At 43.1% G+C, this 14,450-nt stretch overlaps 5 protein-coding genes and 1 non-coding gene across 6 annotated transcripts; 1 reads left to right on the top strand and 5 right to left on the bottom strand.

Annotated features, from left to right (window-relative positions):
- Positions 1-194: 194 nt before the first annotated feature.
- On the bottom strand, positions 195-752 carry PKP2_2 (putative protein kinase; the record flags this gene model as incomplete). The annotated part of the gene is made up of 1 exon (XM_064831520.1): positions 195-752. The coding sequence occupies one exon, from the start codon at positions 750-752 to the stop codon at positions 195-197; it is 558 nt and encodes a 185-aa protein (XP_064677800.1).
- A 156-nt stretch (positions 753-908) lies between these two features.
- Positions 909-1,373, bottom strand: FBP26_3 (Fructose-2,6-bisphosphatase; the record flags this gene model as incomplete). The annotated part of the gene is made up of 1 exon (XM_064831519.1): positions 909-1,373. The coding sequence occupies one exon, from the start codon at positions 1,371-1,373 to the stop codon at positions 909-911; it is 465 nt and encodes a 154-aa protein (XP_064677799.1).
- Positions 1,374-2,048: 675 nt separating this feature from the next.
- ATC70_012344 (uncharacterized protein) lies at positions 2,049-7,166 on the bottom strand (the record flags this gene model as incomplete). Its single annotated transcript, XM_064831518.1, has 1 exon — positions 2,049-7,166. The coding sequence occupies one exon, from the start codon at positions 7,164-7,166 to the stop codon at positions 2,049-2,051; it is 5,118 nt and encodes a 1,705-aa protein (XP_064677798.1).
- A 364-nt stretch (positions 7,167-7,530) lies between these two features.
- Positions 7,531-9,216, bottom strand: ATC70_012343 (uncharacterized protein; the record flags this gene model as incomplete). The annotated part of the gene is made up of 1 exon (XM_064831517.1): positions 7,531-9,216. The coding sequence occupies one exon, from the start codon at positions 9,214-9,216 to the stop codon at positions 7,531-7,533; it is 1,686 nt and encodes a 561-aa protein (XP_064677797.1).
- A 60-nt stretch (positions 9,217-9,276) lies between these two features.
- On the bottom strand, positions 9,277-12,693 carry ATC70_012342 (uncharacterized protein; the record flags this gene model as incomplete). The annotated part of the gene is made up of 1 exon (XM_064831516.1): positions 9,277-12,693. One exon carries the CDS (start codon positions 12,691-12,693, stop codon positions 9,277-9,279), a length of 3,417 nt encoding a protein of 1,138 aa, XP_064677796.1.
- A 480-nt stretch (positions 12,694-13,173) lies between these two features.
- On the top strand, positions 13,174-13,246 carry ATC70_012341. The gene has a single exon. It is a non-coding gene; the product is annotated as a tRNA-Met (tRNA).
- The last annotated feature ends 1,204 nt before the right edge of the window (positions 13,247-14,450 follow it).

Here is a 14,450-nt window from a genome sequence, read left to right as displayed (position 1 = left end):
CTGACACTCATATAAGAATATGGATGTGCTCACATGGGAACATTTCGGATGTTCTCATAAGAACATCGGCCGACTTATAATAGATCTTTAGGAACGCCGATGTTCCCATATGAGAGCATTTTTCGCCTTTCGGGAACATCGATGTGCTCATTTGAGAACATCAAATAGATTCTCATATGAGTGCATCAATGTTCTCATGAGAACATCAGTTGGGCCGTAGTGGCACTTATAGGCAGCATGTTCAGGGCATTGTCAATGACATGTACACCATGAGGAGCAGCAGGCAGAGCATCCCACAGATCACGATCCAAAGCACGACATTGAGGGAAGTGATTTCGAGAGATGAAAGATCCATCCATGCAGGGACATTCCTCACGCATGTTTGCAAAACGACCAAGACGCCAACGAACCAAACGTCTACGAGCAGATCGACCAATAGGTAAGTAGAGTATGGGATCAGGGCGAGAGACAGAAGGACGGCACGCACGAAGCAGAACATGTTTACCAGTAGTAGCAGCAGCAGCCAGTTGTTGGTCCACCTGATCTTGCCAGAAGTCAGAGAAGTGAGCCTTGAGACCAGCAAATGAAGGGACAGGGTCAGGCAGAGATCTATACAAACTGTTTTCACAGATGTACCGATCCAGTCGAGTGTACGACAGAGCACCACGCAGAACCACCACAAGACTATCCTCAGGTAGAGTAGCAGAACGAAGAGCATACCTAGTTGCCAAGACATTATACCGATGTTTCATTGAAGGGAGACAGGTAATGTGCTTTACAACATTGAACCAGGAACCACCCACGATGTCGTTTACAATATATATGAACAGTATATATATATACAAAATTAGATGAGAAGATAAAGACCCCCTTTATTCAATTCAATCAAATCCCTGTTTATATCCTAGCTATATATTACGGCTGACGTCAGTCACTACCGTTAGCTTCTGCTTCTTTCTAAATTGTCTGCGGACCGGAATGGTTGGCTTAAACACTCGCCTCTTATTGGCGTTGTGTCGCAATACGGCTTCAGGTACCAACCCATCAAACATGTCAATGACATTATCCCCCTTTGAAACTGATGTTGGTCCCTCAACATCCTCTGAATCAGTTGCTAAAGGCCCCACAGTGTCTTCGTTCTGATGTATTGAATCATCTGTACCTCGAAATTTCTGCCATGAAAGTGGTTTCTTGGATTGTTTTTCCACAAAAGCAAATGGCGAAATTCTTTTCGGCGCTGAACCACTGGATCCCATCTTGTCGCCACCTTCAGTGGTGCTATTATCCTTCATCTTGTCTCCATGGCTATCAGTTCTTTCCATTTTGTCGTCATGACAGCTACTTGCACCAGCCTGACTACTAATATCTTGCATTTTGTATCCATGACGATTGATTTCTGGCTGGTTGCTATGACTACTGCTTGCTAATAAATCACCTTGCTGTGTTGCATCCTTCTTTGTCGACACCTTAGCATCAGCAGTTTCATCTTTTTCTTGTTGCTCCTTGTTAAGCACAAAGAATAAAAGGATTATTATTTGTAGCTTATAAAAAATGTTCAATATTATAAAAACAAGAAAAGACTTATTTGAATAAGATCAGACACAAAAACTAAAGATTTATTGATGAAGACAAGAGTTATTCTATTTATACTAAGTTCTGAATGCCAAAGTAGCAATTTATCTTGTACAACGCTTATCACATCTGGTGAACCTCAGTATTTAGATAGCTGAGATGCACTTCACTTATCATAGCTTGTCCATGTTGTTGCACAACACAGACATATCTACCCATCAAGAATACCTTAATCTTTATAGACAGTTGTAGCCCTTCTGGCACAACATTGCCCCCCCAGATTCAGGTACTTCTTGTGGACATTTCGTAATCCCAGATTACAAAACATCATGACAATATAGCACATAAAGCACTTTCCAATAAATAATTACCAAATGACACTGCATCCGAGATCAGTCAGTAAAAACCTTGTGTAAAAACCTTTCATAGGACAAAAATGTAAGGAAAAGACTTGATCCCATCATGCTAGTAGCCATTTAAGACCTGTTTGATCTACCACTCTGACCAATTTCGCGAGTAGTAGTAGTTCGCCAGTTAACTGTTTGAGGAGCTAACCTACGTTTACCAGCAGCCTTTGCACCTTCTCTTCGAGCCCAATACAGCTCAATGTGTTTGGCCGAATCAAAGTTTTTCACAGGCTCCCAAGTATCTTCACTAGGATCATCGAACCCTTTCCATTTTACCTTATACTCATAGTTACCAGGAGATCCTCTATGATCAATCACAGCTTGAATTTCGTAATGCTCTGCAGAGAATTCATCAATTGTGATTGGCTGAGGATTCGCAGCGACTTGGTACTTGATATGATGGGTAGGCACATCTCGACTAAGGAGTGCACCCGTCTTGTCAGCCAGCACATAGGAACCTTTATCGGTTATACTATGAATCAAATAAGGTCCTTCATACCGTTCATCTAACTTATTTTGACGATGAACATTTTTAATCATAACTTTACTACCAATAGGATAGGGTTCGGCAATGACCTTATGTTTCTTCGCAAAGTTAGCATGATCAGCATTTTGTGTATCCACAATACGCTTAGAAATAGCCGGGATAAGAACATCTTGTACAAAACGGTATCGTTTGTCAATGAGTCTGTTATCAGCTTTCTCCAAACGTTTGGAATAGTCCACCTTTGAGTAATCAGCCAGACCATTTGGTTGACGATTAAACAAAAGTGTATACGGACGAGATTTATGTAGCCGAGCATACTTGACATTGATGCAGTAATTCACCCACGGAATGAAGTGCTCCCATTGATCCCTCTTACCTTTTAACAACTTGATAGTCGTTAACTTACATATTTTGATAAATGACTCAGAAACCGAGTTACCCAATGGATTGTACCCTAATGACAGGCGATGGTCTATCCCACTGATGTCCATCATAGCACGGACCACCTCATTTATCCATTCCAGGCCTCTGTCTGAAGTCAACTTGATTGGCCATCCAAAAAGTGAGAAAACTTGAAGCATTTCCCTGGCAATTGTCGTAGCCTTCTTGTCTGGAATGCATCTTATCACAGTAAATCTCGTAAAGTAATCAGTAAGGACAAATAGAAAGTTGCTGCCGAAAGAGCTAGTAACACCCATATCACCGAGATCCATGCACCAATGATCCAAAGGTTGGGCTGCATTGACACTACGGAAAGGATGATATCCCTCTCTAGCGATATTGTACCTGTTACACTCGTCACAATCGGCTAATATTCTTTCTATGTCTTTCCGAATGTTCACCCAGTGAAACCCTTCATGATGAATTGCAGTTTCAACATGTTTGATCCCAAAATGTCCAACCAGATGCTGAGCAATGATCATATTGTCTCTTTCATTAGCAGGAGGAGTGATATAGTCAGCAAACCTAAGCGTACGCAATATGAATTCCTTTTGCTTTTGCGAGACAGCTGTGGTGGTGCCATCTTTGATAAGAGTAGCGTTTACCGCAGTGCGTGCATGGTTGCTAAAAGAATTAGATCGTAACGCCTTAGTTGTCTTGACCAAAGTACGTTTCATTGGAGGCGAAGGTGTGACAACCTTGAGTTTGTTTTTGGAACCCTTTTTCTTTCTCTTTACACTTTCACCACCATCAGCATAGTACCTGCCCCCCAGAAGATGTCGTGCTGAAGCATCAGCATCCGAATCTTCGTAAAGTCGAGATAAAGCATCAGGAATTACGTTAAGGACACCGGGCAAATGCACAATATCGAAAGTATAAGAAAAAATGGTCTCCCACCATCCAAGCATGAGTGCATTGGGGACTTCCTGTGTATTCAAGTAGATCAGACTCGTATGGTCCGTATGTAAGGTAAACTCTCGCATATACAGAAAACGATGAAACTTAACCAAGGCATAGCAAATCCCTAGCAATTCCCTTTTCGTAGTACTGTAGTTACGCTCAGAAACAGACAATTTACGAGATACGAGACCTACATATCGAATTTCATCGTTGACCACTTGATATAAAACCGCGCCAAGAGCAGTTAAACTAGCATCAGTAGCCAAGTGAAATCGAATCGAAAAATCAGGAGGTGACAGCACAAGTGCCATCGTAAGTGCATCCTTCAAGTCGGCAATCGCTTTTGTATGAGACTCATTCCAAACATCTGTTAGATCTTTGTACTGTTTCAAGCTATCAAGATCTCGAGTCAGACGAGAATAACATGGAATGGCAGCACGAAAGTACGACATTAAACCCAAGAAAGATGCCAATTGACGACCAGTGGTAATAGCCGGCCAATCTGCAATGTTGGTAAGTTTTCTACCGTCAGGCAGTAATTTACCATTAATAACACTCCATCCCAAGAGATAAATACTACGCTGAGCGAAGACGACTTTCTCAGGATTGAGCACCAAATTAGCATCGGTTAAACGACGAATTACCTCAGCAACCAACGCATAGTGATCTTGTAGGCTCCCATTACTACTGCATAAGATGTCATCTACATAGCAGGAAACCGAGTGATCACCATCAGTAGGAAACGAAGTAGAACTAGATCTTGTATTCAAATCAGAGAGCAGTGTTTGCAATGTGCGTACAACCACCGATCCGACATGGCGAATTCCATAAGCAGCCTTTTTATGGGTGTATTGGATATTCGTGAAGGGACAAGTAAATGAAACTTTATGAGCTTGCTCTGGATCCAAACCAAAACTAGTAAAGCAAGCATGGATATCGAGACAAGTATGAATCATTTTTGTACCAATGCTCTGATGGATATGAGAGATCAAAGGTAACTGTTGTTTGTCATCCACTTCCAAGATAGCATTCAACTTACGAACGTCACACACCACTCTAGGCTTAGACATTGTGTAATTACCATCAGCGTCCTTTTTCTTTACAACCAACAATGGATGATTGAAACGTGTATGACTAGCAGATCTTTCAACAACACCCTCATCAAGCCATATCTGAATTTGTTTGGCAACAGCATCACGATAAGCTTCAGGCAAAGGATATTGAGCTCGCCAAGCGACAGCACCTGGTTTAGTATCAAGCTTAATAATCGAATCCGGCAGATTACACTGAGTATTCTTCATATCAATGCGCGAATTCTCTTCTAATAACCCCTTTAGTGCAAGTAGAAACGGCTGTCTCTCTTCCTCACTACCAAAAGGATGTGCGTTTGGAGTAATACCATCATCAATAGGGTCTGGTACACGAGGACCTGATTGAAAGCCATGTTGACTCACCAAGCCCGTAAGACCAATGCCAAGCTTGGACAAAATATCCATACCAAGCAACACAGGTACGTTTTCCTCAGAATAGAATGGAAATACTTCAAACAAATGGTTTTTATTTGATTTATTGTAGCTAATGTGCAAACGTACCGCACCTATTCTAGGCACAGTCGTTACTTCATGAGCCATTTGAACAAAGCTCTCATCATCATCATTAGCCTCAAATCCAGCAAGAGAGGTTCCTCCTAAGAATTGAAAGAACTTGTCAGTGACGCACGAAAACGTAGCACCCGTATCCACTAAGCCAAAGCAAATGACATTTTGAACCACAATAGGAACACAAATAGCATTGGTGGTCATAGTAGGTGGAGCACTAAATCTAGCATCGAACTTACATTGCTGAGCAAATATATTTTGTAGCGTATCGTCGTCCACAGACATGCTACTCATCTCTTTTTCAAGAAGAATAGACTGGGCACGATTCACCAGGTCAGTATCCTCAAAGATACCATGAGCTTCACTCATCACAGCATCTTGGTCAACATCAACATTGTCACTACCACCAGAAGAAGGAGCAAGGACAACATCATCCACCGATTGTTCAGCAGAGGAGAGAGCAGGGGAAGAAGCACCTTTCTCAGCTAACGCACGATCAACACGAGCAGAGAGAAAAGCAGCTTGGATTGCAGCATCCATCGAATGTTTGCCACCACGTTTCTTAGTCATGGCACGCAAAACTTTTTTACCACCATTGCCCTGATGGGTGTTACCACCACCAGTACGAATAGCAGTGTTGCAGTGATGCATCTGCCCCTTTGGTCGAGGACCGTTACATTTGGAGCAAGTCCCTTCAGCAACATGTTCAGCAAATGTTTTGCCAAAACGATTAGCACCAGAACGTGGAGAGTTGGACGAGGGACCATTGGATCTCGACGAAGAGCTGCTTTGCAGAGCGTTTCCACTAGAAGAAGGTGCGTACCGAGACTTCTTTGCTTCGTTCGAAACAGGTATGTCAGCAGCGCGTTTTCTTCCATCAAAAACAGAGCCCAAAGATTCTTGACCCGTCTCAATAGCCATCATATCCATCTTGCGCACGAGAGAGGACACATAATCAATGTCATAAAATGACGATTCTGGTGCCTGACTCATAGCAACCATTAGCAACCTAGCGGTAACCTTGGGGAAAGCGTCAAAAAACACCATCGCTACGACACCCTTATCACTGATGTCAGCTCTATTTCTCAACGTCTTAAACCGCTCTACGAAACCATCAACGGATTCTTCGTTTCCTTTAGTACAACGAAGAAACTCCCTAATTCTTTCGAATCTGAGCTGTTCTTTTGGTGTACCAAAACGACCGATGATAGCTCCCTTCAAGGTAGCCCAAGACACAGTGGAGCCAGATGCTTTCACAAACTCATCAAGCCAATTGCGAAGATCGCCGGGAAGACAAGGAGGAAGTAAACGATACCAGTGTTCGTCAAGATCAAGCGTGCAACTGCTCAACTTATCGGAAAACCGGCGACAACACTCCTCAATGTTGGCAAAAACTTCCTTTTTTTCATCTTTGACACGTCCAAACCATTGGAACAAAGGAAGATCATCAGGTACAGTTGAACTATTAGCCGCACCTTGACTAACCACTGTTACTTGGGAAGGACTCTGGTTAGGTGTGACCATAGAGAGAGCTTTCTCTATAGCCTCCAAGTTAGAGCACTTCTTTGACAGGGCAGCCTTCAAAGCGTCGACCTCTTCGTCCGACTTGTACCCACTGTTCGCAACTTCAGCGATCAACCCATGAACCTCCTGACGAAGTCGCTCTACAGCTCCTCCGTATGAAAGCTCGCTTCCAACAGCTTGAACATCTGAACTCTTGTTCTGTTCTGCAGGAGACACAGTAAAATCATTCATAGTCATATTTTCGGTTTAAATTAGATAGGTAGGTTAAAATCTGGAAGATTCTGATTTACACGATCTTAAAAAATGTTAAGCACAAAGAATAAAAGGATTATTATTTGTAGCTTATAAAAAATGTTCAATATTATAAAAACAAGAAAAGACTTATTTGAATAAGATCAGACACAAAAACTAAAGATTTATTGATGAAGACAAGAGTTATTCTATTTATACTAAGTTCTGAATGCCAAAGTAGCAATTTATCTTGTACAACGCTTATCACATCTGGTGAACCTCAGTATTTAGATAGCTGAGATGCACTTCACTTATCATAGCTTGTCCATGTTGTTGCACAACACAGACATATCTACCCATCAAGAATACCTTAATCTTTATAGACAGTTGTAGCCCTTCTGGCACAACACTCCTCTTGCACTCTCTCTTTTTCTTTTGTTGTTGATGATACCTCGGCACTTCCAGCAGTGTGCAAAGAGATGTCGCCATCACTAATCACTGCCTCTTCCAACGCGACTTCATGCTGTTCATCGCTGGTGACATGTACTCTATCAATATTATCGTCCTCCAGTATATCAACATCGAATTCATCTGCTGAGGATATATCATCATATCCTTCTATCATATTCTTGATGATGGCTCGATCCTCCCTTTTTTGTTCCTTACTGGCTACATCTGACATTGCACTGTCGTACTCTTCTTCGTATGATGAAATATCGTCATACGCATCCACAACATGCCTCAACTCATTCTGGTCTTCCTCTATTATAGAGTTGCCATCGCTACCAACATCCGACATTTCTGCTTGTTCTTGTTGTTGAAGCTCCACATGATGGGTCACCACGATCTCAGGTAAGCTTTCTGTCATGTCGACAAATAGTGACACACCCTCTTGGCTGCCATACATGCTGCTAGATAGCTCAGGATCCTGTTCATTCGTAGTAGGGACACCAACATTTGATGTAGACGAGTCAGGCATTGAGGCTGTAATAGAGATAGGTGGAGGTGTGGCATCATTACTTCGACCCACATTGACGTAACCAGTTGTAGCAGGATAGCTACCACCCCCTCCTTTCCTACCAGAAGATAATGATGCTTTGGGCAATCTGCCACTACGAGACGATGTTGCTGCCTTGACCAATCGACGACTTGCTGTAGGATCATACCATGCTTCATCTGGCTTGTCACCTTTTGCCCTCTTGAGTCTGTCACGATGCACTAAGGACTCCAGCTTCTGTCCAGCCATTGTCTCCAATTGGTAAGTACCATATTCATCAAATGCTTGAGTAATGATATAGGGACCCTTGAAACGTGGCTCCAGTCCAAACTTGCCCTCATGTGTCAACAAAACCAGGTCGCCCACTTCATAGTCCACCATGCTCATGGCCTTGTCCCAACGCTCCTTGTCCTTATCCGACACCGCCTTCATTCTTGCTTGTGCAGCTGCTCTATGCTGACCCAGTGCTGCGAGTTCCCTTGCTGTAATGTCTGCCACTGTTCTTGGATCTTGCATGGACTCGTTAGAGATGAATGGAATAATGGCATCACCAGGTAAGCGAGGCTCTCTGCCATACACCAAAAAGAAGGGGCTATAGCCTGTAGTCGCATTTTTCCATACACGAGACGCCCAGACGGCAACATCCACATATTCATCCCATCGATGAAGAGCGCCTTGCACGTACTTGCGAAGCATATCCTTGACTGTACCATTGTAGCGCTCAACCTTGCTATTCGTGCGTGGATGGAATGCACTAGTCAGCTTGTGATGACTACCCAGTAGCTTGACATACTCTTGCACTAGTTCGCTGCAGAAATTTGCGCCTCGATCTGTAATAAACTCTACGGGGCAACCAAAACGAGTGACAATCTCCTTGTATATGAACTGCGCAACAGCCTCCTTGGTCGCTTCTGGCAAGGCACACGCAATTGGCCAGTTAGTGGTGGCATCCACAGCTGTAATCAACCAGCGATTACCGTTCCCAGTGTGTGGCAGTTCTCCAACAAAGTCTAGATGCCAACGCTCAAAGGCACCCACAGGTATTGGCAAAGGATGCATCTCGTCTTGATGCTTGGCCACCTTCTTGCTGTTGAGTTGACATGCTGGACAAGGGGCAATCTACTCTGTGATATCCGTTTTCATGCGTGGCCACCAGTAACGCTTTCCCATTAGATGCATCAAGTTTCTGACCGAAGCATGGCCAAAGCTCTCGTGGTACTTGGACACCAAATCTGCTCTTTGAGAAAAGGGAACAAAGGGAACCTCCAACGCTGGCTTGTCTGCCTCCTTGTGCTTGACGATACGGAACAAACGGCCATTCTTGATGGTAAAGTTGGGCTTCTCTCGCTTCAGCATAGCCTTGAGCTCCTTGGATTTTACCTTGTCATCCGTGCCAGCAGCATACAACAAAGGCCAGTCAGATTGCAACTCCTTGGGCAATTGACTCCATGACGCATACAGGTAAAGGGGCTCCAAAGATTCCTTGGCAGGTTGGGAGGCATCACCAATACGAGACAGAGCGTCCGCCACGACGTTCTCCTTGCCAGGCTTGTATATAATCTTGGGAGCAAACATCTCCAAATCGGCAATCCATCTGACCAGACGAGGCGTAGGCTTCTGTTGGGTGCGGAAATAAGTCAAAGGGTTGTGATCACAACACACCACATAGCCGCCAGGACAACCGTCAATGTAACAACGCCAGGTACGTAACGCGTGCACAATACCAATGAGCTCTCTTTCTTGTGCTGGTAACTTCTGCTCTGCTAAGGAAAGCTTTTTTGACTCGAATGCCACTGGATGCCATTGCTTGCTGTCCCCATCACCAGGCTGTAATAGCACACCGCCAACACCAAAGTCGCTGCTATCGGTCTCAATCCTGAAGGGCTTTGACATGTCAGGGACCATGAGCACAGGTGCAGAGATAAGTAATTGCTTCAGTTGCTGGAAGCTTGACTCACACGCATCCGTCCATTCGATCGCTCTCTTTTTTGGGCCAGAACCTTGTGTCAGATTCGTGAGTGGTGCTGCAATGTGAGCGAACGCCTTGATAAACCTTCTGTAATGCTGTGCAAGACCCATGAACTGGCGAACCTCCTGCACGTTCGACGGCGTTGGCCACTCTTGGACAGCCTTGACCTTCTGCGCAGAGGGTTGGATGCCATGCTGGCAAATCTCGAATCCCAGGAACACCAGTTTTTGCTGTGCAAAGCGACACTTGTCAATGTTGACGATCAATCCTGCCTCCTTGAATTTGTCCAGCACAATCTTGATATGCTTCTTGTGGGAGTCCAAAGTGGGACTAAAGATACATACATCGTCTAGGTAGCACAACGCGAACTTGTCAATGCACTCGTAGCCCAGCAGTTTGTTCATCCAAGCTTGAAAGGTAGGTGGGCTATTGCACAACCCCATTCCTAGTACGGACCATTCAAATTTACCATATCGAGTATTTATCGCTGTTTTGGGAATATCGGTGTCCTTAATACGGATTTGGTGGTAGCCGCTTTTGAGATCCAGGCAAGAAAAATAGGATGCACCCTTCAAACGATCCAAGCATTCGTCAATTCTAGGCAGTGGAAAGGTGTTACGCACTGTCACCTTGTTGAGAGCTCGGTAGTCAATACACATGCGCATAGAACCATCCTTTTTCTTGACAAATAGAACAGGCGAACCCCATGGCGACGTGCTAGGACGAATCATACCGGCAGCAAGCAGTTCCTTCAGCTGTCTCTTGAGCTCATCCAACTCCAAAGGACTCATCTTGTATGCCGGCTTGTTGATGGGTGCTGCGTCACCGGTGTCAATTACATGCTCCACCTCCTGTGTAGACGGTACACCAGACAGCTTGCTTTGGAAAACACCAGGATACTCTTGACTAAGCTGCTTTTTCCACTCAGTGTCCATGCTCATAGTAATTTGCACCTCCTTGTTGTGGTCCTCACAAACATGCAACAGATACACCTCTGCTTCCTTGTGTTTCAACAATCTGTCAACTTGTTTAGGGGTAATGAGATACTTGGCCACCATGTTTTCAACAGTTGTGTCATAAAAGGTAAGTGTATCGTTATCCCAGTTAAACTGAGGCTTGTGTTGTTTTAGCCAAGATCTACCCAGGATAATGTCAAACTTGGAATCATATACAAAGGACGATACAGGTACCTTGTAACCTTGAAGGTTGAGAACATAATCAAGTTTGTCTGTGATTTTGTGCACAGTGCCACCAGCTGTCTCCACTTCTCTGTCAACCTTAGACCAGATACCTTCGAGCTGTTGAGCAATGCTTGGCTTGATGTAGCATTCACTGGCACCACTATCCACCAACACTTTGACTGGAACATGACGATCACCGCCATGAGAGTAGGCAAAGCCGCCATACAAGGGTAAATCACAAGAAGAGGAGCTTGTGGCCGAGTTAAGTTGATCAAGGTGAGGGACATCACTGTCAAGCCTTGCTGACAAAGGCTCAACCATTTTGGCTGTTACTAATTGACACTTGGTTTTCTTATGACTCAATGAAGATCCCTTCACATAGTGTTCACAAGTGGTGTTCAATTTATTATCATCATTGTCATCATGAGCAGTGGGAGGAGGGCTATCATTACTATTGTCCATAGCATTCAATTGTCTCCTTGGCTTCTTGTAGAATTGCTTCTTCTTGCCCTTGGGTGAACCAGAACCACCGTTGTTGTAGCGATGAGTGTTATCCAGCTTGCGAATAGCCTCGATACGTTCACGGCAGTGTCTCTTGACATGACCAGGCTTGTTACAAAAGTAACATACAACAGTTGAGCTATTACCACGACCAGTCATTGCATCAAGATCCATGGGTTCAACACCACCTTGAGTACCACCACCACCACCAGTACCATACGAATAACCTTGTTGTTGAGCACCTCTTGTTACTACCATGCCACGATTACCACCAAAGGGGAAAGAAGAGGTGCCACTACTACCCAAATGAGGTCTTGTAGCTGCATAGTTCAATGCATGGGTAAAGTATGTTTGGATCTTTCTCTGTGCTGGTTGGTAATCACGCAGTTGAGCCTGGAGTTCCATGTCTTGTATGCCTTTTCTGAATTGATGGCACTGTTCCTCTTGTGTCATACCGGGAATGAGCATGATAATATCCATGAAGTTATCGCAATATTCTTGCATTGAGCCAGTTTGAACAAGAGAATCAAGAGCATCGCGTGCATCATCCACACTTCTAGCAGGCCTAAAGTTTTGAAGCAGCTCTGCTTTCAACGCAGTCCAGGTCTTGGGCGCATCATTTGGATGATACTCCTTGTACACACGCAACCATTCAGCAGCACGACCAGCCATTAGAGTACTTGCAAAGATGAAGGCCTTGTCATCACCCCAGCCATAGAAATCCTTGTGTGTCTCAATAGCAGAGCACCAGTTGTCAATAATGCGAACATCACGTTCACCAGAGTACTCATGGGGTTGCTTGAGCTTAACAGAGTTGCTGCTTTCACCCGTTATCTGCTTCACCGCCTGCACCACCATATCACATATTTCTTGAGGGGTGGACATTTGAGATTTTGCTTGTACCAGTGCTTTATTTTACAGTGCTTGAGAGAATACCAGTGCTTTGAGAGGGTACCGGTGCTTGAGATAATACCAGTGCTTTGATTTCAGTTCTTTTACGGATATAACAAATCCTTCCTTTTAACAGTTCTTTCGTAATAAGGCACGTTCAGCAATCACACAGTTAGATCTATTGAGACGTGCTGCTGCTACCAATGTCGTTTACAATATATATGAACAGTATATATGTATACAAAATTAGATGAGAAGATAAAGACCCCCTTTATTCAATTCAATCAAATCCCTGTTTATATCCTAGCTATATATTACGGCTGACGTCAGTCACTACCGTTAGCTTCTGCTTCTTTCTAAATTGTCTGCGGACCGGAATGGTTGGCTTAAACACTCGCCTCTTATTGGCGTTGTGTCGCAATACGGCTTCAGGTACCAACCCATCAAACATGTCAATGACAACGAACATACCAAGCTTCCTTGGCTCAGTCGGTAGAGCGTTAGTCTCATAATCTGAAGGTCGCCAGTTCGATCCTGGCAGGGAGCATTTTTTGCCTTTTTCCAAAAGACAGTGTATGTAGATGTTGTATTTTGCTTTATAGTAATGTTACAAATCAATAGTTTCTTTGCAGTTAAATTTTTGTATTTTTCTAATAATATTGTTACAAGCGAGTTGGCAGTAACGTGTATAGTATTATGAATGGTGGTATACATTTTCTTTTTCTGTCATTATAAAAAATACAATACATCTGGCATTATTTAAACTACATTCTATCTGTTGTAATGAAATAGCCACCCAAACGCAACTTGATTGAAAACCGAAATTTATCAAATAGCATTCATTCAAATTCATGCTATTTGGATCTATTAATAAAAGCGCTCAAATTTACATCAACAACCATTTAAACATACTAAAGTAAAGATGCACGCTTATATCGTACATCGTGTGAATGAATCACTCCTGATCACAGCAGTGTATTCACTCACACCAATGATGGTCGTAATAAGAGATGTCATATTTATCAAAATAAAATAAAGTCAATAACAAGCGTATTCAAATATGACAACTATGCTCTGCTGCCATAGTTGCACAATATCCCAGATAAAGGATTCCATACTTCAATAACAAACATCGCACCTTAAACCATCAAGGTTACATTAAATTATGCTATGACGATAGCTCACCCAAGCCCATCAAGGTTACTCAAATCGACCCTTATGGCCAGTGCTTTTGCATTGATTACCACTTTAAATCAAACATCAACAACATTTGCCAGATATCGCAATAGCAGAACCTATTGCGCTCTATCATCACTAATCCTACAGGCTAGTTGCAAATGTATAAATACTCTTCTTTTTTTACTCAATTCCAGGACCTTCAGTTCTGTTAAGCACAAAGAATAAAAGGATTATTATTTGTAGCTTATAAAAAATGTTCGATATTATAAAAACAAGAAAAGACTTATTTGAATAAGATCAGACACAAAAACTAAAGATTTATTGATGAAGACAAGAGTTATTCTATTTATACTAAGTTCTGAATGCCAAAGTAGCAATTTATCTTGTACAACGCTTATCACATCTGGTGAACCTCAGTATTTAGATAGCTGAGATGCACTTCACTTATCATAGCTTGTCCATGTTGTTGCACAACACAGACATATCTACCCATCAAGAATACCTTAATCTTTATAGACAGTTGTAGCCCTTCTGGCACAAAATATATATCGCTAAGCATACATCTTTAGCAT

The sequence above is a fragment of the Mucor velutinosus genome, assembly GCF_035048745.1.
Source record: "Mucor velutinosus strain NIH1002 chromosome Unknown tig00001569, whole genome shotgun sequence".
NCBI lineage: Eukaryota > Fungi > Mucoromycota > Mucoromycetes > Mucorales > Mucoraceae > Mucor > Mucor velutinosus.
The sequence above is the reverse complement of the archived record's forward strand: the minus strand, read 5'-3'. Positions and strand labels throughout refer to the sequence as shown.